Source organism: Opisthocomus hoazin, chromosome 1 (genome assembly GCF_030867145.1).
Source record: "Opisthocomus hoazin isolate bOpiHoa1 chromosome 1, bOpiHoa1.hap1, whole genome shotgun sequence".
Taxonomy (NCBI): domain Eukaryota; kingdom Metazoa; phylum Chordata; class Aves; order Opisthocomiformes; family Opisthocomidae; genus Opisthocomus; species Opisthocomus hoazin.
In genome coordinates, this window is record NC_134414.1 from 154,306,001 (window position 1) to 154,329,475 (window position 23,475).

A 23,475-nucleotide genomic window follows, 5' to 3' on the forward strand; every position below is an offset into this window, starting at 1 on the left:
TCAACTCCTTATTAGTGATTGTGCGCAGATTTTTTTCCAGACTCTTTGGCATCAGTTTCGGTGGTACTTGTCACGGTGTGGTGGGCTGACCCCAGCTGGCAGCTCAGCCCCCACCCAGGTGCCTGCTTACCCCCACTCTGGCAGCATGGGAAGAGAATCATAGAATCACAGAATCACAGAAAGTTTTGGGTTGGAAGGGACCCCTAGAGGTCATCTAGTCCGACCCCCCCACAGCAAGCAGGGACACCGCTAACTCTAGATCAGGTTGCTCAGAGCCCCGTCCAGCCTGGTCTGGAATGTTTCCAGGGATGGGGCCTCCACTACCTCTCTGGGCAACCCGTTCCAGTGTTTCACCACCCTCATTGTAAAGAATTTCTTCCTTATATCCAGCCTAAACCTACCCTGTTTTACTTTAAAACCATTACCCCTCGTCCTGTCGCTGCTGTCTCTACTAAAAAGATTGTCCCCATCTTTCCTATAGGCTCCCTTTAAGTACTGAAAGGCTGCAATCAGGTCTCCCTGCAGCCTTCTCTTCTCCAGGCTGAACAAGCCCAACTCTCTCAGCCTGTCCTCGTAGGAGAGGTGCTCCAGCCCTCGGATCATTTTTGTAGCCCTCCTTTGGACCCGCTCCAACAGTTCCATGTCCTTCTTGTGCTGAGGGCTCCAGAGCTGAACGCAGTACTCCAGGCGGGGTCTCACCAGAGCAGAGTAGAGGGGCAGAATCACCTCTCTCAACCTGCTGGCCACGCTTCTCCTGATGCAGCCCAGGACACGGTTGGCCCTCTGGGCTGCCAGCGCACATTGCCGGCTCATGTCCAGCCGAAGAGCACTGTATAGCTGCTGCATTGCCTCGTGTACAACACCGGGCCGAAGAAATCAAGTCGAAAGGGCTGATACCTTTTCAGCCTCCACAGTTTCCCCATTTCAACTCTCCCCTACTGTGAAATCTACCCTTAAACACCTGGACTTATTCTCTTACAGGATTTTGGAAGAAAGCTATGTCATGAAGGATCCTTTCACCCCTGACAAGGACAAATTCCTCATCCTTGGGTCTCATTGCAGTTTGTGTAGCAGATCAGTGTGCGTTGGTACAGTAAGTAACAAGCAAAACAAGCTTCTTCAGTCATTTCTTTTTGTTCCAGTCCTGGCGACCCGTTAAAGACCGAACAGCAAAACCCCAAACGGCCTATTTTTAAGGCAAGCTGATTGTATATTCTTGTTGATTTCCCCAGATAAAGCTCTTTGTATTAAATGAAAATGATCAGCGTCTTCAAGTGTTCAGTTTACAGATGAGCACAGTCCAGCCTCACAAACACAACGAGTGCCGTTTCCCACTTTCTCAGCACATGAAAGTGCAAGGGGGATCACATAGCACTTCAAGACCTTTAGGGTTCAGTAGATCGTACTATACCAACGGTAGGTTTTTCTTCGCTAAAGGGGATATAAACATCCACGGATTGTTAGGTTTGCATCCACAGCACAGGGCTGCCGCCCCATTTGCAATAGCTAACGTAGAAAGTGAGCAGGGAGGGGAGTTGTGCAATGCTGTGATAGCTCTCTGAAGAAGACTGAATTGAAGCAGCAGCTGGTAGGCAACCTGAAGCTATGAAATCTGACTGCGGTCCAGAAAGGTGGTGTAAAATTACAGTTGTCTTAATTCCTTCTCCTCGGTGCAGAACTGGTCCCTTTGTTAGCTGTGAGTTCAAAGCAAAAATGAAGACAAGTTACTACGCAGTTATCAGTGTCCGGAGGCTGTACTGTGCTTCTTTGAGGCAGTACAATGAACTAAGAAAACTTATGTTCCGCTCCTTTCCCTTGGCAGCGAGGCGGGGCCACCGGCGGCGGGGCGGGGCCACCGGTGCTGCCGGGACGCGTCGCGGTGCTGCCGCCCGGTGCCCGTCGCATCGGTCAGCGGCCGTGAGACGCTGGTTCCCAGCGGCACCGGGTGTGCCCGCACCCGAGCTGCCGCCGCTGACGCCAGGCGTGTCTTTCTGACCGGCTGCGTGGAGGAGGAGGGTGCGGGGTTGGACCAGCTGACCCGCTGAGGTCCCCTCCGAACCCGAACGTTCCGTGATCGAAGTTCCGTGATTGTGAGCGGGCGCCGGTCTCCTTGACGACCTCCTGCGGCACCAACTGCCCAACCGCCGGCCGCCGCTCCAGGGGCTGCATCCTGAGCCCTCCGCTCCTTCCCCTCGCCCCGCGATGGCCGCGCTCCTTCTCCACCTCCTCCTCCTCCTCCAGCTGCTCGGCTCCTGCCCCCGAGGCTCGGGGGCCCCCGCTGCCCGCCTCCAGCCGCCGCCGCTGCGGGTCACCTGCCGGGACCCCGAGGCACGGGTCTCCCAACGGTGGGACAGCAAGCGCCGGGTTTCGTGCCTGTGGAGCGGCACCGTGATGCTGCGCTACCGGCCCACACCAGGAGCCCGAGCAGAGGCGGGGAGGGAAGCGGGGCCGCTGTCCCCACCGCGCTGCTCCTGGTACTTCGGCTCGTCCTGGGTGACCGACACGTCGCGCTGGTCGGGCCAAGTCGCGGTACCGACGGGCCTCCCCCCATCGCCCGCGGCCTCCGTCCTCCTCACGGTGCGGTGCTCCTCCACCTCCTGCCCCGTGCCCGGCTGCTCCCACCGCAACGCGACCGTCGAGGTATCGGCGCAGGACGCCCGGCTCTTCGTGCTCTGGCCTCAGGCGCAGCCGCTCCGGGCCAGGCAGCCGGTAGAGCTGGGTTGGTGCTCCCGGCTGAGGAGCGAAGGTTGGCAGTACCGCTTCAGCAGCCCGGGGGGCAGCCCCGCAGCCCTCCGCCTGCCCAGCAGCCAGCACCGAGCCCCGCCGCCGCCCGCCGCCTACCCAACGGCCGAGCTGCGACGGACCTGCGCCGCCTACCACAGCTACCGTCTGACTGTCCGCTACGGCCACCACGGGCTCCACGTCGCCTCGGTCAGCGTCGAGCAGGTGCCTCAGCTGAACCTCAGCCTCTCTCTCCAGGTGCAGCCCGGCCCGCTGCGGCTCCTCAGCGTCCGCTCCAGGCTCCTCAGCGTCGCTTGGCAGCCCCTCAGCCTCTCCTGGAGGCTTCAGCCCCTCACGCCGAGGACGCTGGCCTACAGGCTGGTGGACACGCAGGCCGTAGGAGGTTGGCTCCGCTCCTACGGTTCCTTTACTCTGCAGAGCAACTTCTGTGCCGTTCCCGTAACTCAGAGCCCAGGTGAGGTGGCGGTGGCCAGCATGTATTTCCACGTTGACGGAGAGAGGTTCGAGGAACTGACGGGAGATCTGCATCTACGCAACGGTACCCTGAGCCTAACCGCAGGCCAAGAAGCTCCCACCCGTGTCAACCTTCCGCTGGGGAAGACCACCTTGAGCACTCACATTGTCAGGTACCACCACGGAACATTTTACGCGACCAGAGAAAACAACAGCCCTCTTTCCGCGGACGGCCCTAACACGCACACTGTGTTCTACCAACACAAGGAGCTCTCCTACTTACTCTCCATAGAGCTGGTGGCCTTCCAGTGGTACAAGTTCAACATGCACCTTTATACGAACCAGAAGAGGGCTTTGTTTAGGCCCCTGTCAGAAAGAGACCTTGAAGTCCACGTTTTCAGCAGCGGCCGTCCTTCTTTGCCACAGAGCTTTACTTATTTAGTGTGGTTTATCCCTGCACAACACCCGATGCTACAGTGCGAGTGGACCTTCCACCTGCAGCTTTTTGGAGCGCGCAGAGACCACCTTCTCCAGAACAGCACGTACACATACAACGATCACGTCAGAAACGCCACACGTTTGGTCCGTCGCTCCGCTTTACCCTTTGATCCGGACAAATACACGGGGTTTGCGGCAAAAGTGGACTGTACCACAAGTGCACATACTCCGGCTCTTTTGGGAGTCAGAGTCAACAACTACGCTGCCAAAACCGTGGAAGCGCCGGTGGCTTGCCACCAACAAGCCTGCCACATACAAACCGTGCAGATTCAGAAACCCGTTCTCCACGCCTCTGTCCTGCGCCAGAAGAGGGCGACATCTTTTTACCTCTTTGTCAGACTGGTAGTAGACTGCAAAGTCGGTATATTCATCAAGCCCTTGTGGCGAATCTATTCCGTTCCGGACACGACCACGGTTCCCAACTGGACACAACCGATAAACTCTTCTGCGATGTACGGCGTCGATATGATCCGCCTAACTGTTCCCAGTTTTACTCTAGATTATGGGCTGTACCTGTTTTATTTCACTGTCGAGGTAACCCCGATTCGGACCACAACAGTGCTCAGGGGCTCAGATCAAGTTTATATTCAGATCGAGAGAAGCGATCTCGAGGCAGACATTGCAGGAGGCACGTTCCGCACAGTGGGTTTTTCTGATAACTGGACTCTGGATGGCTCTGCATCCAGTGATCCCGATTCACAGGAAGGACTGAAGGGAATCACATTCACTTGGTACTGCACTAAAGAGGTGTCAGACTATAAGAACATGAAACTCAGTCCAGGGAACAGGTGCCATCCAGCCCAGCGGGATTTGAAATGGTTAACATCCTCGGGTCCAGTTCAAGCAGTGCCACCAGAATCGCTCCCAGGAAACACCGTATACTACTTCCGTCTCGTGATTCAAAAGGACACCAGGAGGAGTTACGCCGACCAAACTGTAGAGGTGCGGCCCGGCTCCCCACTCCTTCTGGACGTGATGTGCCTTGAAAACTGTGGTAGCACTCTAATTCCAACGGAGAGATTTGCCTTGTCTGGAAAATGCCTAAACTGCAGAACAACCAGCCAGCCAGCCTACTACTGGTCCCTTCTTTCACAAAACTCTACAGAAATTAGCTTTGACTGGTCTGCCAGAACGTCAACGGGCAGGTCTGGGGCTTACCTGTCTATACATGCTCTGACTTTCACAAAGACTGCACATCGATCCTACGTACTTCTGTTGAAAGTAACGACCTGGGATGGTAGGTCCTCAATCTACAGACACGCGTTTCAGGTCAATTCTCCTCCGACGGCTGGCAAATGTACCATCAGCCCACGCTGGGGTACAGCCTTTCTGACGAAATTTGTTGTTCAGTGCAGTGGATTTTCTGACAGCAATTCACCTCTGACATACAAAGTGATAGTAGCTTCCAATGTACCCAAAACCACCAAAGTAACTTCCGTCGAGGAAAATACATTTGGCACAATCCTGTACTTTGGTTATCGGCCTAAAACTCCTCCCTCTTTTCTCCCAGTTGGAGTGCCCTCTCAGAAGTACGCCCTGACACTTTACGTTCAAGTCCACAATTCCCTTGGGGCGTTTACCCAAGTGACTTTACAGGCCCACGTACAGAACCCACTTAACAGTCGACCGCTAGCTGTTGTGTTTCATGAACTGGTGGCCTCCGTGAACGGTTTAAGCGCACCGATGACATCTTATCTCCAGACTGGAGATTATCTTAGCGCGGGCTATTTGGCTTACGTAGCAGCCTCGGTCTTGAACTACATCAAAGGCCCACCAACTCTCCAGCTCCCTAAGGCTCAGTTTCGGGAAAGCCTGATTAGAACAGCCCTGAATATTTCAGTTGAGAGCATGATGGAAATCAACCAAGTAGTTGCTTCTCTTTCTCAAGTCACAGAGGAAGCTGACGAAGTGAACGTTACATCACAAGACCTTGCCATTGAGAAGCTGACAGAAGTAACGGGAGTGCTGAAGGTCCAGAGGAATGAGAGCCATTGGTCTGAGCAGGCAGAAATTCAGACCAGTGGAATACTAAGATGCTTGTCCAACATCCTGAGAGCCGCTCTTCTGCATCGCAGGAACATCAATGTAAGCGGAGTTAAACAAGTCTTCTCCATCATGGAAAATTTAACGGAGATAGTTTTCCAGGGCAAAGTCCCTGGAGAAACAGAAACTCTACTGGAAACAAAACACTGGAATATCACTCTGAAGAAAGACGAAACCTGGAACCTTACAAATTCTTTCTCTACCAGAAACGCCTGCAGGAATTGCTTTTATCCATCACTGAAAAAGGGAGATTATTCAGGATCACCCGATGATGCTGTGATTTCCACTGCCCTTTATGAGTTTGATGAGAACCCCTTCCCCTGGTTAGGTTACACATCAGAAATTGCAACAATGATCTTGGGGTTCAAAATGTCAGAGACAAAGGCTAATGGCGATCTCCTAGGGATCGCGCCTGAAGGAGCAGAAATTACTATTGCTAGGAAAGACAAGGAGTCTTCAACTTTTCAGTTGGCAATGGGACCCGATAAAACACAAGCTTACACAACTGGAGGATTTAGTTTTGAAGTCAACAGAAATACCAAGAGCATATACATCCAGATCCTGACGAAATTAAAAGTTGCTTTCGAGGTGCTAGTATTTACAGGTGCCAACGTCACTCGTGCTCATCCCATAGCCTCGTTTGCTGCTTTTCACAACATGCCAACAGTTGCAAGCAAAAACACGACAGCTAGCGCTGACTGTAACATTAAGGCTCCCTATATCATCTGCCTCCCAGAGTCACTGCTGACAGCCACAGCTCAAGGAAGCGATACAGACACTTGTAACATCTCCATCGTCTTGCTGGCACCCTATGTCGTACGGTATCAAACGCAGAGACTGGTGACGATACACATTTTTAGTGATCAGTGCTTATTTCTGGATGGCGTTCAAAGCCTGTGGAGAGAAGACACTTGCAGGCTTGGCTCCCTGACCGACTGGCAGAGGGTACACTGTGTCTGCAATATGAAGCGGAGTCGCAGAAGTCTGTCAGTCCACACTGGGTCAAATGCATCCTCATTCAGCATCAGGTTCCTGGCAGCCAAGGTAATAGTTACCCCCAACACAGTAGATCTAGGAAAAACCCTGATAGCAGACGTATCTAAAAACCCAGTCACCCTCTTAGCAGTCATCTTTATTTTTGCCGTCTACTTTCTTTTGGCCCTCTGGGTCGTGAGAAAAGACAGGGCTGACAGGGAAAGACAAGACAAGATTATAGTTCTGGCAGACAACGACCCCTTTGATAAAGTGAGCTTTTTGGTCACTTTATACACAGGCAGTCGCTGGGGAGCTGGAACCAAAGCAGATGTCTTTCTTCAGCTCATTGGCCAGAACGGCACAAGTGATGTCCATTGTTTACGGGACCCACATTTTCTGTCTTTCCAACGAGGAAGCACTGATTGCTTTCTGTTAACTGCTAAAAAAGACTTGGGAGACATTTGCTCCTTCAGGGTCTGGCACAACAACAGGGGCCCATCTCCAAGCTGGTTCTTAAGCAGAGCCAAAGTTGAGAATATGTCCACCGGGAAGACCTGGTTCTTTATATGCAGGAAATGGCTTTCTCTTGACAAGGGCGATCACTTACTAGAAAGGACATTTGCTGTCACAAACCCCAAGACACCTCTGCCCAAAACTGACTATTTTTTGATTAATTTTGCCAACAGCCTGATACAGGGCCATCTGTGGCTCTCGATTTTTGCTCATGGTCTCATGGGCACTTTCAGCAGGCTCCAAAGGTTGTCTTCTTGTTTAGCAATACTATTATTAAACTTGCTAGTTAACATAATCTTCTTTAATGCTGACAAGAGTGAAGAAGCTCCAAAACACTTGAGGTATCTGAGATCAATAACAGTAGGAATTGAATGTGCTTTGCTTACCCAACCTGTGGAAATGATGATAATTGCCTTATTTAAGTATTCCTCGAAGAGACCTTCTCCTCGTGGTGTGGCTCAGACAGACCCAAAGGCAAATTCACCCCTCCTGTCTGGGTATCTTAAAAACTGGAAGGAACGTTTGCAAAAATTGTACCTTTCAGAAACTTCACCACAATCGAGAAATATTAGTCCCTCGGGGAATCTTCCTGGCGCCAGCAGCCACTCACAGAGCCCACCACATTCCAGAAAGATGGGAAGCAAGGGAGGAGCTCCCCAAACCTGGAGTAATTGCACAGTTTCTGAAAGAGACGCAAATGTGATTGAAACAGAAGAGCAGACGATCATTGCAAATTCCCCTCCAACGCCTAAGGTCTGCCAGACCAGGCCACCATCAAATTCCGATTTTAGTAATAATTATGCAGAAGAAGGGGGCAACTTTCAGAAAGAAAGGAAACCACTGAGCATTACCTCCATGCCCTTTCACAAGAGACCGCACACAGCTTTTTGTTGGTGGTGTGCCTATCTCTCGTGGGCACTAGTTATAGCTGTAACCGGGGTATCATCATTTTTCATTGTGTTATATGGTTTGTCTTACGGCTATCAGACGTCGCTAGAGTGGCTTTTGGCATCTGCAATCTCCTTCATTGAGAACGTGTGTCTCCTTTCCGTTCTAAAAACCATTTTTTTCTCAGCTGTGAGTACAATTCATCCAAAATACTGTGAAAACATCACGTGGTTAACTCAGGGAAAGTATTCTGAGAGCAAGTTTGCTAAAGAAATGATGAGTGCTGATGAGATGCAAGAGGTGCACTTGAAACTTGCTAAAGTCAGAGGCACTAAGCAATATAAGCCTTTAGCAGCTGATGAAATTGCAAACATGCTGAAAAGGGCAAAAATTAAAGTCAAGGCATTTACTTTCATAAAAGGTTTCACCAGTCACCTTGTCTTTTTAACGCTGCTATTATATTTTGCCTATTCCACTGAGAACGCCAACAGTTTCCACTACAACCGATTCATCCATAACCAACTGTCTCCACAACTCTCCAGTGTAGATAAGCCAGAACATGTCTACGTGTGGGTGAAAGACTCGTTCTTGCCTTTGATCCACAATGACATTCAGCCAACCTTTCTTTCCGAGAGCTGGTCCAAAATCATCGGTTTGCCTAGGATGAGGCAAGTGCGGGCTAAGGGTACTGTGAAAAACTGTTTCCGTCCTCACAGCTTTGGAAATAATTCTGTGATCAGTAAAAGCCACTGTCTTCACAAATACGGTAGCGACATCCCAGAGAAAGGTGACTATGCTGGCGCTTGGACAAAGGTGGCCAACCAGTCTGCTCCCAAGGATGCCAGCGGTTATGATGGGTTCACCTACCAGCGGAACAGCACTCTGTGGATGTATTATTCATACGGAGATTTGCACACATACGGACCAGCAGGATACACGTTTTACTTTTTCCCTGAAGAAGGAAGACACAACTCAACGACCAGGCTGGATGCTCTACAACAGAGCAACTGGCTTGATGAAAAAACGTGGGCTGTGATCATTGAACTAACTACATTTAACGCAGATGTAGGTCTCTTCTGCACCATTTCGGTCATATTTGAAATGTCTCATTTTGGGATCGTAAAACCAAGTTTGTCAGCACACTCTTTCGCACTCCCCATTTTTCAGCAGCAAACCAAAGCTCAAATGTTGATGTTCGTAGTTGTGCTTGCCTTTCTGTTCATTTACGTTGCAGATGAGCTTCACACCATAGGCCAAGAAAAGAAAGATTATATTAAAAACATTTCCAATATAAACAACTTAGGCTTAAAAATAGTATTCCTCCTTTTTGTTTTTTTAAAGGTCATAAAGTTTAAGTTAGGAGCAGATGTAGTGAAGTTTTACTTACTTCATCCAAATGATTTCATTCATTTTCATGCAGTTTCTCATTTAGATCAGATTTTAAGGATTACTATGGGCTTTTTAGCATTTTTTGTCGTTTTGAAAACTCTGAAATATTCTCAGTTCTTTTACAACGTGCGCCTGGCACAAAGATCGATCTTGGCAGCCCTTCCCGGAATCTCCTCAATGGCCCTCGTGGTGCTGGTGTGCTCCTTTGTGTTTATGGCTTTTGGCTACCTTGTGTTTGGGCAGCACGAATGGAATTACAACAACATGATTCACTCAGTTCAGACCGTATTCTCTTACTGTGTCTCAGCTTTCAGAGACACCACGTTTTCATCCAACAGGTTGCTGGGTTGTCTGTTCCTAACCTCTTTCGTGTTGGTGATGATCTGTGTCCTGATCAATCTCTTCCTAGCTATTATTCTGTCTGCCTATGGAGATATGAAACAACCCGTCTATGAAGAACCATCCGATGAAGCACAAGTGGTTACTTTTGTATTGCAAAGGCTCAGAAAGATATTTTATTTTCTGATCTGTAAAACACCCAAAACCAGGGAGCCTGCCCATTTTGACATTCCACTCTATGGGCAGTCTGAGAGAAGACATCAGCGACATTTAGGACTGAAGAAGAGAAAAACAGATGGGGAAAAAATGGTTGATCTTGTCATATAAGCAAGGATTCTGTATTTAAGACTACCTTTTACTCTGCAGTATCTGCATTTTAAGTAAATGTTTGTAAATAAATGTTTTACTTTTAAGAATGCTTTAACGTTCAACTCCTTATTAGTGATTGTGCTCAGATTTTTTTCCAGACTCTTTGGCATCAGTTTCGGTGGTACTTGTCACGGTGTGGTGGGCTGACCCCAGCTGGCAGCTCAGCCCCCACCCAGGTGCCTGCTCACCCCCACTCTGGCAGCATGGGAAGAGAATCATAGAATCACAGAATCACAGAAAGTTTTGGGTTGGAAGGGACCCCTAGAGGTCATCTAGTCCAACCCCCCCACAGCAAGCAGGGACACCACTAACTCTAGATCAGGTTGCTCAGAGCCCCGTCCAGCCTGGTCTGGAATGTTTCCAGGGATGGGGCCTCCACTACCTCTCTGGGCAACCCGTTCCAGTGTTTCACCACCCTCATTGTAAAGAATTTCTTCCTTATATCCAGCCTAAACCTACCCTGTTTTACTTTAAAACCATTAGCCCTCGTCCTGTCGCTGCTGTCTCTACTAAAAAGATTGTCCCCATCTTTCCTATAGGCTCCCTTTAAGTACTGAAAGGCTGCAATCAGGTCTCCCTGCAGCCTTCTCTTCTCCAGGCTGAACAAGCCCAACTCTCTCAGCCTGTCCTCATAGGAGAGGTGCTCCAGCCCTCGGATCATTTTTGTAGCCCTCCTTTGGACCCGCTCCAACAGTTCCATGTCCTTCTTGTGCTGAGGGCTCCAGAGCTGAACGCAGTACTCCAGGCGGGGTCTCACCAGAGCAGAGTAGAGGGGCAGAATCACCTCTCTCAACCTGCTGGCCACGCTTCTCCTGATGCAGCCCAGGACACGGTTGGCCCTCTGGGCTGCCAGCGCACATTGCCGGCTCATGTCCAGCCGAAGAGCACTGTATAGCTGCTGCATTGCCTCGTGTACAACACCGGGCCGAAGAAATCAAGTCGAAAGGGCTGATACCTTTTCAGCCTCCACAGTTTCCCCATTTCAACTCTCCCCTACTGTGAAATCTACCCTTAAACACCTGGACTTATTCTCTTACAGGATTTTGGAAGAAAGCTATGTCATGAAGGATCCTTTCACCCCTGACAAGGACAAATTCCTCATCCTTGGGTCTCATTGCAGTTTGTGTAGCAGATCAGTGTGCGTTGGTACAGTAAGTAACAAGCAAAACAAGCTTCTTCAGTCATTTCTTTTTGTTCCAGTCCTGGCGACCCGTTAAAGACCGAACAGCAAAACCCCAAACGGCCTATTTTTAAGGCAAGCTGATTGTATATTCTTGTTGATTTCCCCAGATAAAGCTCTTTGTATTAAATGAAAATGATCAGCGTCTTCAAGTGTTCAGTTTACAGATGAGCACAGTCCAGCCTCACAAACACAACGAGTGCCGTTTCCCACTTTCTCAGCACATGAAAGTGCAAGGGGGATCACATAGCACTTCAAGACCTTTAGGGTTCAGTAGATCGTACTATACCAACGGTAGGTTTTTCTTCGCTAAAGGGGATATAAACATCCACGGATTGTTAGGTTTGCATCCACAGCACAGGGCTGCCGCCCCATTTGCAATAGCTAACGTAGAAAGTGAGCAGGGAGGGGAGTTGTGCAATGCTGTGATAGCTCTCTGAAGAAGACTGAATTGGAGCAGCAGCTGGTAGGCAACCTGAAGCTATGAAATCTGACTGCGGTCCAGAAAGGTGGTGTAAAATTACAGTTGTCTTAATTCCTTCTCCTCGGTGCAGAACTGGTCCCTTTGTTAGCTGTGAGTTCAAAGCAAAAATGAAGACAAGTTACTACGCAGTTATCAGTGTCCGGAGGCTGTACTGTGCTTCTTTGAGGCAGTACAATGAACTAAGAAAACTTATGTTCCGCTCCTTTCCCTTGGCGGCGAGGCGGGGCCACCGGCGGCGGGGCGGGGCCACCGGTGCTGCCGGGACGCGTCGCGGTGCTGCCGCCCGGTGCCCGTCGCGTCGGTCAGCGGCCGTGAGACGCTGGTTCCCAGCGGCACCGGGTGTGCCCGCACCCGAGCTGCCGCCGCTGACGCCAGGCGTGTCTTTCTGACCGGCTGCGTGGAGGAGGAGGGTGCGGGGTTGGACCAGCTGACCCGCTGAGGTCCCCTCCGAACCCGAACGTTCCGTGATCGAAGTTCCGTGATTGTGAGCGGGCGCCGGTCTCCTTGACGACCTCCTGCGGCACCAACTGCCCAACCGCCGGCCGCCGCTCCAGGGGCTGCATCCTGAGCCCTCCGCTCCTTCCCCTCGCCCCGCGATGGCCGCGCTCCTTCTCCACCTCCTCCTCCTCCTCCAGCTGCTCGGCTCCTGCCCCCGAGGCTCGGGGGCCCCCGCTGCCCGCCTCCAGCCGCCGCCGCTGCGGGTCACCTGCCGGGACCCCGAGGCACGGGTCTCCCAACGGTGGGACAGCAAGCGCCGGGTTTCGTGCCTGTGGAGCGGCACCGTGATGCTGCGCTACCGGCCCACACCGGGAGCCCGAGCAGAGGCGGGGAGGGAAGCGGGGCCGCTGTCCCCACCGCGCTGCTCCTGGTACTTCGGCTCGTCCTGGGTGACCGACACGTCGCGCTGGTCGGGCCAAGTCGCGGTACCGACGGGCCTCCCCCCATCGCCCGCGGCCTCCGTCCTCCTCACGGTGCGGTGCTCCTCCACCTCCTGCCCCGTGCCCGGCTGCTCCCACCGCAACGCGACCGTCGAGGTATCGGCGCAGGACGCCCGGCTCTTCGTGCTCTGGCCTCAGGCGCAGCCGCTCCGGGCCAGGCAGCCGGTAGAGCTGGGTTGGTGCTCCCGGCTGAGGAGCGAAGGTTGGCAGTACCGCTTCAGCAGCCCGGGGGGCAGCCCCGCAGCCCTCCGCCTGCCCAGCAGCCAGCACCGAGCCCCGCCGCCGCCCGCCGCCTACCCAACGGCCGAGCTGCGACGGACCTGCGCCGCCTACCACAGCTACCGCCTGACCGTCCGCTACGGCCACCACGGGCTCCACGTCGCCTCGGTCAGCGTCGAGCAGGTGCCTCAGCTGAACCTCAGCCTCTCTCTCCAGGTGCAGCCCGGCCCGCTGCGGCTCCTCAGCGTCCGCTCCAGGCTCCTCAGCGTCGCTCGGCAGCCCCTCAGCCTCTCCTGGAGGCTTCAGCCCCTCACGCCGAGGACGCTGGCCTACAGGCTGGTGGACACGCAGGCCGTAGGAGGTTGGCTCCGCTCCTACGGTTCCTTTACTCTGCAGAGCAACTTCTGTGCCGTTCCCGTAACTCAGAGCCCAGGTGAGGTGGCGGTGGCCAGCATGTATTTCCACGTTGACGGAGAGAGGTTCGAGGAACTGACGGGAGATCTGCATCTACGCAACGGTACCCTGAGCCTAACCGCAGGCCAAGAAGCTCCCACCCGTGTCAACCTTCCGCTGGGGAAGACCACCTTGAGCACTCACATTGTCAGGTACCACCACGGAACATTTTACGCGACCAGAGAAAACAACAGCCCTCTTTCCGCGGACGGCCCTAACACGCACACTGTGTTCTACCAACACAAGGAGCTCTCCTACTTACTCTCCATAGAGCTGGTGGCCTTCCAGTGGTACAAGTTCAACATGCACCTTTATACGAACCAGAAGAGGGCTTTGTTTAGGCCCCTGTCAGAAAGAGACCTTGAAGTCCACGTTTTCAGCAGCGGCCGTCCTTCTTTGCCACAGAGCTTTACTTATTTAGTGTGGTTTATCCCTGCACAACACCCGATGCTACAGTGCGAGTGGACCTTCCACCTGCAGCTTTTTGGAGCGCGCAGAGACCACCTTCTCCAGAACAGCACGTACACATACAACGATCACGTCAGAAACGCCACACGTTTGGTCCGTCGCTCCGCTTTACCCTTTGATCCGGACAAATACACGGGGTTTGCGGCAAAAGTGGACTGTACCACAAGTGCACATACTCCGGCTCTTTTGGGAGTCAGAGTCAACAACTACGCTGCCAAAACCGTGGAAGCGCCGGTGGCTTGCCACCAACAAGCCTGCCACATACAAACCGTGCAGATTCAGAAACCCGTTCTCCACGCCTCTGTCCTGCGCCAGAAGAGGGCGACATCTTTTTACCTCTTTGTCAGACTGGTAGTAGACTGCAAAGTCGGTATATTCATCAAGCCCTTGTGGCGAATCTATTCCGTTCCGGACACGACCACGGTTCCCAACTGGACACAACCGATAAACTCTTCTGCGATGTACGGCGTCGATATGATCCGCCTAACTGTTCCCAGTTTTACTCTAGATTATGGGCTGTACCTGTTTTATTTCACTGTCGAGGTAACCCCGATTCGGACCACAACAGTGCTCAGGGGCTCAGATCAAGTTTATATTCAGATCGAGAGAAGCGATCTCGAGGCAGACATTGCAGGAGGCACGTTCCGCACAGTGGGTTTTTCTGATAACTGGACTCTGGATGGCTCTGCATCCAGTGATCCCGATTCACAGGAAGGACTGAAGGGAATCACATTCACTTGGTACTGCACTAAAGAGGTGTCAGACTATAAGAACATGAAACTCAGTCCAGGGAACAGGTGCCATCCAGCCCAGCGGGATTTGAAATGGTTAACATCCTCGGGTCCAGTTCAAGCAGTGCCACCAGAATCGCTCCCAGGAAACACCGTATACTACTTCCGTCTCGTGATTGAAAAGGACACCAGGAGGAGTTACGCCGACCAAACTGTAGAGGTGCGGCCCGGCTCCCCACTCCTTCTGGACGTGATGTGCCTTGAAAACTGTGGTAGCACTCTAATTCCAACGGAGAGATTTGCCTTGTCTGGAAAATGCCTAAACTGCAGAACAACCAGCCAGCCAGCCTACTACTGGTCCCTTCTTTCACAAAACTCTACAGAAATTAGCTTTGACTGGTCTGCCAGAACGTCAACGGGCAGGTCTGGGGCTTACCTGTCTATACATGCTCTGACTTTCACAAAGACTGCACATCGATCCTACGTACTTCTGTTGAAAGTAACGACCTGGGATGGTAGGTCCTCAATCTACAGACACGCGTTTCAGGTCAATTCTCCTCCGACGGCTGGCGAATGTACCATCAGCCCACGCTGGGGTACAGCCTTTCTGACGAAATTTGTTGTTCAGTGCAGTGGATTTTCTGACAGCAATTCACCTCTGACATACAAAGTGATAGTAGCTTCCAATGTACCCAAAACCACCAAAGTAACTTCCGTCGAGGAAAATACATTTGGCACAATCCTGTACTTTGGTTATCGGCCTAAAACTCCTCCCTCTTTTCTCCCAGTTGGAGTGCCCTCTCAGAAGTACGCCCTGACACTTTACGTTCAAGTCCACAATTCCCTTGGGGCGTTTACCCAAGTGACTTTACAGGCCCACGTACAGAACCCACTTAACAGTCGACGGCTAGCTGTTGTGTTTCATGAACTGGTGGCCTCCGTGAACGGTTTAAGCGCACCGATGACATCTTATCTCCAGACTGGAGATTATCTTAGCGCGGGCTATTTGGCTTACCTGGCAGCCTCGGTCTTAAACTACATCAAAGGCCCACCAACTCTCCAGCTCCCTAAGGCTCAGTTTCGGGAAAGCCTGATTAGAACAGCCCTGAATATTTCAGTTGAGAGCATGATGGAAATCAACCAAGTAGTTGCTTCTCTTTCTCAAGTCACAGAGGAAGCTGACGAAGTGAACGTTACATCACAAGACCTTGCCATTGAGAAGCTGACAGAAGTAACGGGAGTGCTGAAGGTCCAGAGGAATGAGAGCCATTGGTCCGAGCAGGCAGAAATTCAGACCAGTGGAATACTAAGATGCTTGTCCAACATCCTGAGAGCCGCTCTTCTGCATCGCAGGAACATCAATGTAAGCGGAGTTAAACAAGTCTTCTCCATCATGGAAAATTTAACGGAGATAGTTTTCCAGGGCAAAGTCCCTGGAGAAACAGAAACTCTACTGGAAACAAAACACTGGAATATCACTCTGAAGAAAGATGAAACCTGGAACCTTACAAATTCTTTCTCTACCAGAAACGCCTGCAGGAATTGCTTTTATCCATCACTGAAAAAGGGAGATTATTCAGGATCACCCGATGATGCTGTGATTTCCACTGCCCTTTATGAGTTTGATGAGAACCCCTTCCCCTGGTTAGGTTACACATCAGAAATTGCAACAATGATCTTGGGGTTCAAAATGTCAGAGACAAAGGCTAATGGCGATCTCCTAGGGATCGCGCCTGAAGGAGTAGAAATTACTATTGCTAGGAAAGACAAGGAGCCTTCAACTTTTCAGTTGGCAATGGGACCCGATAAAACACAAGCTTACACAACTGGAGGATTTAGTTTTGAAGTCAACAGAAATACCAAGAGCATATACATCCAGATCCTGACGAAATTAAAAGTTGCTTTCGAGGTGCTAGTATTTACAGGTGCCAACGTCACTCGTGCTCATCCCATAGCCTCGTTTGCTGCTTTTCACAACATGCCAACAGTTGCAAGCAAAAACACGACAGCTAGCGCTGACTGTAACATTAAGGCTCCCTATATCATCTGCCTCCCAGAGTCACTGCTGACAGCCACAGCTCAAGGAAGCGATACAGACACACATAACATCTCCATCGTCTTGCTGGCACCCTATGTCGTAAGGTATCAAACGCAGAGACTGGTGACGATACACATTTTTAGTGATCAGTGCTTATTTCTGGATGGCGTTCAAAGCCTGTGGAGAGAAGACACCTGCAGGCTTGGCTCCCTGACCGACTGGCAGAGGGTACACTGTGTCTGCAATATGAAGCGGAGTCGCAGAAGTCTGTCAGTCCACACTGGGTCAAATGCATCCTCATTCAGCATCAGGTTCCTGGCAGCCAAGGTAATAGTTACCCCCAACACAGTAGATCTAGGAAAAACCCTGATAGCAGACGTATCTAAAAACCCAGTCACCCTCTTAGCAGTCATCTTTATTTTTGCCGTCTACTTTCTTTTGGCCCTCTGGGTCATGAGAAAAGACAGGGCTGACAGGGAAAGACAAGACAAGATTATAGTTCTGGCAGACAACGACCCCTTTGATAAAGTGAGCTTTTTGGTCACTTTATACACAGGCAGTCGCTGGGGAGCTGGAACCAAAGCAGATGTCTTTCTTCAGCTCATTGGCCAGAACGGCACAAGTGATGTCCATTGTTTACGGGACCCACATTTTCTGTCTTTCCAACGAGGAAGCACTGATTGCTTTCTGTTAACTGCTAAAAAAGACTTGGGAGACATTTGCTCCTTCAGGGTCTGGCACAACAACAGGGGCCCATCTCCAAGCTGGTACTTAAGCAGAGCCAAAGTTGAGAATATGTCCACCGGGAAGACCTGGTTCTTTATATGCAGGAAATGGCTTTCTCTTGACAAGGGCGATCACTTACTAGAAAGGACATTTTCTGTCACAAACCCCAAGACACCTCTGCCCAAAACTGACTATTTTTTGATTAATTTTGCCAACAGCCTGATACAGGGCCATCTGTGGCTCTCGATTTTTGCTCATGGTCTCATGGGCACTTTCAGCAGGCTCCAAAGGTTGTCTTCTTGTTTAGCAATACTGTTATTAAACTTGCTAGTTAACATTATGTTCTTTAATGCTGACAAGAGTGAAGAAGCTCCAATACACTTGAGGTATCTGAGATCAATAACAGTAGGAATTGAATGTGCTTTGCTTACCCAACCTGTGGAAATGATGATAATTGCCTTATTTAAGTATTCCTCGAAGAGACCTTCTCCTCGTGGTGTGGCTCAGACAGACCCAAAGGCAAATTCACCCCTCCTGTCTGGGTATCTTAAAAACTGGAAGGAACGTTTGCAAAAATTGTACCTTTCAGAAACTTCACCACAATCGAGAAATATTAGTCCCTTGGGGAATCTTCCTGGCGCCAGCAGCCACTCACAGAGCCCACCACATTCCAGAAAGATGGGAAGCAAGGGAGGAGCTCCCCAAACCTGGAGTAATTGCACAGTTTCTGAAAGAGACGCAAATGTGATTGAAACAGAAGAGCAGACGATCATTGCAAATTCCCCTCCAACGCCTAAGGTCTGCCAGACCAGGCCACCATCAAATTCCGATTTTAGTAATAATTATGCAGAAGAAGGGGGCAACTTTCAGAAAGAAAGGAAACCACTGAGCATTACCTCCATGCGCTTTCACAAGAGACCGCACACAGCTTTCTGTTGGTGGTGTGCCTATCTCTCGTGGGCACTAGTTATAGCTGTAACCGGGGTATCATCATTTTTCATTGTGTTATATGGTTTGTCTTACGGCTATCAGACGTCGCTAGAGTGGCTTTTGGCATCTGCAATCTCCTTCATTGAGAACGTGTGTCTCCTTTCCGTTCTAAAAACCAGTTTTTTCTCAGCTGTGAGTACAATTCATCCAAAATACTGTGAAAACATCACGTGGTTAACTCGGGGAAAGTATTCTGAGAGCAAGTTTGCTAAAGAAATGATGAGTGCTGATGAGATGCAAGAGGTGCACTTGAAACTTGCTAAAGTCAGAGGCACTAAGCAATATAAGCCTTTAGCAGCTGATGAAATTGCAAACATGCTGAAAAGGGCAAAACTTAAAGTGAAGGCATTTACTTTCATAAAAAGTTTCACCAGTCACCTTGTCTTTTTAACGCTGCTATTATATTTTGCCTATTCCACTGAGAACGCCAACAGTTTCCACTACAACCGATTCATCCATAACCAACTGTCTCCACAACTCTCCAGTGTAGATAAGCCAGAACATGTCTACGTGTGGGTGAAAGACTCGTTCTTGCCTTTGATCCACAATGACATTCAGCCAACCTTTCTTTCCGAGAGCTGGTCCAAAATCATCGGTTTGCCTAGGATGAGGCAAGTGCGGGCTAAAGGTACTGTGAAAAACTGTTTCCGTCCTCACAGCTTTGGAAATAATTCTGTGATCAGTAAAAGCCACTGTCTTCACAAATACGGTAGCGACATCCCAGAGAAAGGTGACTATGCTGGCGCTTGGACAAAGGTGGCCAACCAGTCTGCTCCCAAGGATGCCAGCGGTTATGATGGGTTCACCTACCAGCGGAACAGCACTCTGTGGATGTATTATTCATACGGAGATTTGCACACATACGGACCAGCAGGATACACATTTTACTTTTTCCCTGAAGAAGGAAGACACAACTCAACGACCAGGCTGGATGCTCTACAACAGAGCAACTGGCTTGATGAAAAAACGTGGGCTGTGATCATTGAACTAACTACATTTAACGCAGATGTAGGTCTCTTCTGCACCATTTCGGTCATATTTGAAATGTCTCATTTTGGGATCATAAAACCAAGTTTGTCAGCACACTCTTTCGCACTCCCCATTTTTCAGCAGCAAACCAAAGCTCAAATGTTGATGTTCGTAGTTGTGCTTGCCTTTCTGTTCATTTACGTTGCAGATGAGCTTCACACCATAGGCCAAGAAAAGAAAGATTATATTAAAAACATTTCCAATATAAACAACTTAGGCTTAAAAATAGTATTCCTCCTTTTTGTTTTTTTAAAGGTCATAAAGTTTAAGTTAGGAGCAGATATAGTGAAGTTTTACTTACTTCATCCAAATGATTTCATTCATTTTCATGCAGTTTCTCATTTAGATCAGATTTTAAGGATTACTATGGGCTTTTTAGCATTTTTTGTCGTTTTGAAAACTCTGAAATATTCTCAGTTCTTTTACAACGTGCGCCTGGCACAAAGATCGATCTTGGCAGCCCTTCCCGGAATCTCCTCAATGGCCCTCGTGGTGCTGGTGTGCTCCTTTGTGTTTATGGCTTTTGGCTACCTTGTGTTTGGGCAGCACGAATGGAATTACAACAACATGATTCACTCAGTTCAGACCGTATTCTCTTACTGTGTCTCAGCTTTCAGAGACACCACGTTTTCATCCAACAGGTTGCTGGGTTGTCTGTTCCTAACCGCTTTCGTGTTGGTGATGATCTGTGTCCTGATCAATCTCTTCCTAGCTATCATTCTGTCTGCCTATGGAGATATGAAACAACCCGTCTATGAAGAACCATCTGATGAAGCACAAGTGGTTACTTTTGTATTGCAAAGGCTCAGAAAGATATTTTATTTTCTGATCTGTAAAACACCCAAAACCAGGGAGCCTGCCCATTTTGACATTCCACTCTATGGGCAGTCTGAGAGAAGACATCAGCGACATTTAGGACTGAAGAAGAGAAAAACAGATGGGGAAAAAATGGTTGATCTTGTCATATAAGCAAGGATTCTGTATTTAAGACTACCTTTTACTCTGCAGTATCTGCATTTTAAGTAAATGTTTGTAAATAAATGTTTTGCTTTTAAGAATGCTTTAACGTTCAACTCCTTATTAGTGATTGTGCGTAGATTTTTTTCCAGACTCTTTGGCATCAGTTTCGGTGGTACTTGTCACGGTGTGGTGGGCTGACCCCAGCTGGCAGCTCAGCCCCCACCCAGGTGCCTGCTCACCCCCACTCTGGCAGCATGGGAAGAGAACCATAGAATCACAGAATCACAGAAAGTTTTGGGTTGGAAGGGACCCCTAGAGGTCATCTAGTCCGACCCCCCCACAGCAAGCAGGGACACCGCTAACTAGATCAGGTTGCTCAGAGCCCCGTCCAGCCTGGTCTGGAATGTTTCCAGGGATGGGGCCCCCACTACCTCTCTGGGCAACCCGTTCCAGTGTTTCACCACCCTCATTGTAAAGAATTTCTTCCTTATATCTAGCCTAAACCTACCCTGTTTTACTTTAAAACCATTACCCCTCGTCCTGTCGCTGCTGTCTCTACTGAAAAGATTGTCCCCATCTTTCCTATAGGGCTCCTCTCAAGTACTGAAATGCTGCAATCAGGTCTCCCTGCAGCCTTCTCTTCTCCAGGCTGAACAAGCCCAACTCTCTCAGCCTGTCCTCATAGGAGAGGTGCTCCAGCCCTCGGATCATTTTTGTAGCCCTCCTTTGGACCCGCTCCAACAGTTCCATGTCCTTCTTGTGCTGAGGGCTCCAGAGCTGAACGCAGTACTCCAGGCGGGGTCTCACCAGAGCAGAGTACAGGGGCAGAATCACCTCTCTCAACCTGCTGGCCACGCTTCTCCTGATGCAGCCCAGGACTCGGTTGGCCCTCTGGGCTGCCAGCGCACATTGCCGGCTCATGTCCAGCCTTTCGTCTATCAGTACCCCCAAGTCCCTCTCAGCAGAGCTGCTCTCGATCCTTTCATCCCCCAGCCTGTATTGGTACCGGGGATTACCCCGAGAACTGAAGGGCAGAAGTGAGAAAAATGCTCCTGGGTTGAGAGCAGCACAGTTTAAGCAGCGAAGGGGGAGAAGGCCCAAACCCACAAGCAATGCAAAAGCGGTCACTCACCACCCGCAGACCGATGCCCGGCGTGGGTGGGTGCCGCGCCGTGTGGGCGGGCAGAAAGCGGGGGGCTCTGGCTTCAGCCAGGCTGCGGCCTTCCCTTCCCCCCCCAAGTCAATTATTGTGTATTGATTGGCTCTTGGCATGGAATGTCGTGTCCTCAGAAGCGGGACTCAGCAGTGTGGCACGCCTTCGGCGCGGGCATCTTGGTATGTGCATTCGGGGGCCATCTGTGCTTTGTCCAAAGCAATCTCTGAAGCAATCTCTGGCTGCGCAGCCTCCGCGGCGCCACACAGATCACTGAGTTTACAGTGATGGGCTATCCCCCCTTACTTTTGTCTGATAAGATAAGCACCAGTTATTTACTTCTTTTGTTAGCTCTTGGGCTCTTGATGCCTCAGTCCGTTTGTCTTTTGTCTTGCATTGGACAAGTCCAGCAAGGCCATCGATTACACTTGGGCAGCTGTATTTTTATCATTCCAATCCCATGGTGCTACTGGTTTTCCCTCTTCTACTCAGCAGAGCAACGGCCTGCCTTTGATCAGGTACATTCATAAAGAGTCTGAATCGAAGCTGAACATTAATCTTTAGGTTATCCAAGCTCAGTGTTATCGTCTCAGCGTTATTTGGATTGTTGAGATTCAAAAAGGAAAAGAACAATGCTGAGGAATAACAATTCTGTACATGCACCTAAGAAATAGCTTTACACACTGTCTTTATTGGCTTACTTTCTGGTCTACTCACATGTCCTAAGTGCAGTGCTGCAGGAAACATGCCAGACACGAGGGCTTGTGCAATGGCCAGGTCTCCGCACTGTTGATGACCACATTAAGACTGTGAATCTTGCGAGGGGAGCTTTGAGAAGGCGTTCCAGTCTGTGTACACTAGGAGGCTTGTTGACAAGGTGACCAGCCGTGTTAAGACGCTTGATCTTTCCTAACATACCGTTTTTTGGTTGAGTAGAGGGGAAGAGGAAAAGGGAATACACTGACAGGCGCACACATATGTGTGTACATATGTAGACAGATAGCAGAATACCTTTTAAATATGTCTTGTACTCCATATTACTACAGAATCCAAGTTTGGTTTAAGTCCGAGAATGAGCCCGCCTTGCAGGGTGCCCTGTGCAGACAGACACCCAACTGCCTTCTGTAATATTTTGCCTGGGGCTCCCAGGAAGAATAAGGCCTTAGTCTTTCCCAAGCAGATTGCCAAATTATTAATAAATGCACTCCCTTAATACCCTGAAGCAAACAATACAGTCTCTGACATAAAGTAAGCATATTTCAGGTCACTGTAATGCTCTGTGCTAGAAGCTCCTGCATGCAAGAGGTGGGAACCTTAGCTTTGCAGCAGTGACATAACTAAGAGCACTAAAACCTTTTTATTACACACTCACACGCACTCAGCTTTGGAAGACAACCTCCAATTAAAAGCTGCACAATTGAAACGGTAACTTGACAAGGTACTGCAGTTGGCCGTGCTAAGGAGTGCCTGTCATAAAAATGGAAGGTAAAAAAATGCTTTGAGTCAGAGCACTGAGAAAAACCTAGTAGGATAACATTGAGAGGGTCACCAGTTGCTCTGATTTTGGAAGATGGATAGAAACTGCAGTATAGGACTGAAGGCAGCCACGGTGTTTGTTTTGAAGACGAAGAGAACTGTATAGCTGCTGCATTGCCTCGTGTACAACACCGGGCCGAGGAAATCAAGTCGAAAGGGCTGATACCTTTTCAGCCTCCACAGTTTCCCCATTTCAACTCTCCCCTACTGTGAAATCTACCCTTGAACACCTGGACTTATTCTCTTACAGGATTTTGGAAGAAAGCTATGTCATGAAGGATCCTTTCACCCCTGACAAGGACAAATTCCTCATCCTTGGGTCTCACTGCAGTTTGTGTAGCAGATCAGTGTGCGTTGGTAC

At 50.0% G+C, this 23,475-nt stretch overlaps 2 protein-coding genes across 2 annotated transcripts; both read left to right on the forward strand.

The window, feature by feature from the left end:
• Nucleotides 1–70: 70 nt before the first annotated feature.
• Nucleotides 71–10,264, forward strand: LOC142364039 (polycystin family receptor for egg jelly-like). Its single transcript, XM_075442300.1, has one exon. The coding sequence runs from the start codon at nt 2,203–2,205 to the stop codon at nt 10,165–10,167; it is 7,965 nt and encodes a 2,654-aa protein (XP_075298415.1). The 5' UTR covers nt 71–2,202; the 3' UTR covers nt 10,168–10,264.
• An 87-nt stretch (nt 10,265–10,351) lies between these two features.
• On the forward strand, nt 10,352–20,538 carry LOC142364040 (polycystin family receptor for egg jelly-like). The gene has a single exon (XM_075442310.1). It carries the CDS (start codon nt 12,470–12,472, stop codon nt 20,432–20,434), a length of 7,965 nt encoding a protein of 2,654 aa, XP_075298425.1. The 5' UTR covers nt 10,352–12,469; the 3' UTR covers nt 20,435–20,538.
• Nucleotides 20,539–23,475: the final 2,937 nt, after the last annotated feature.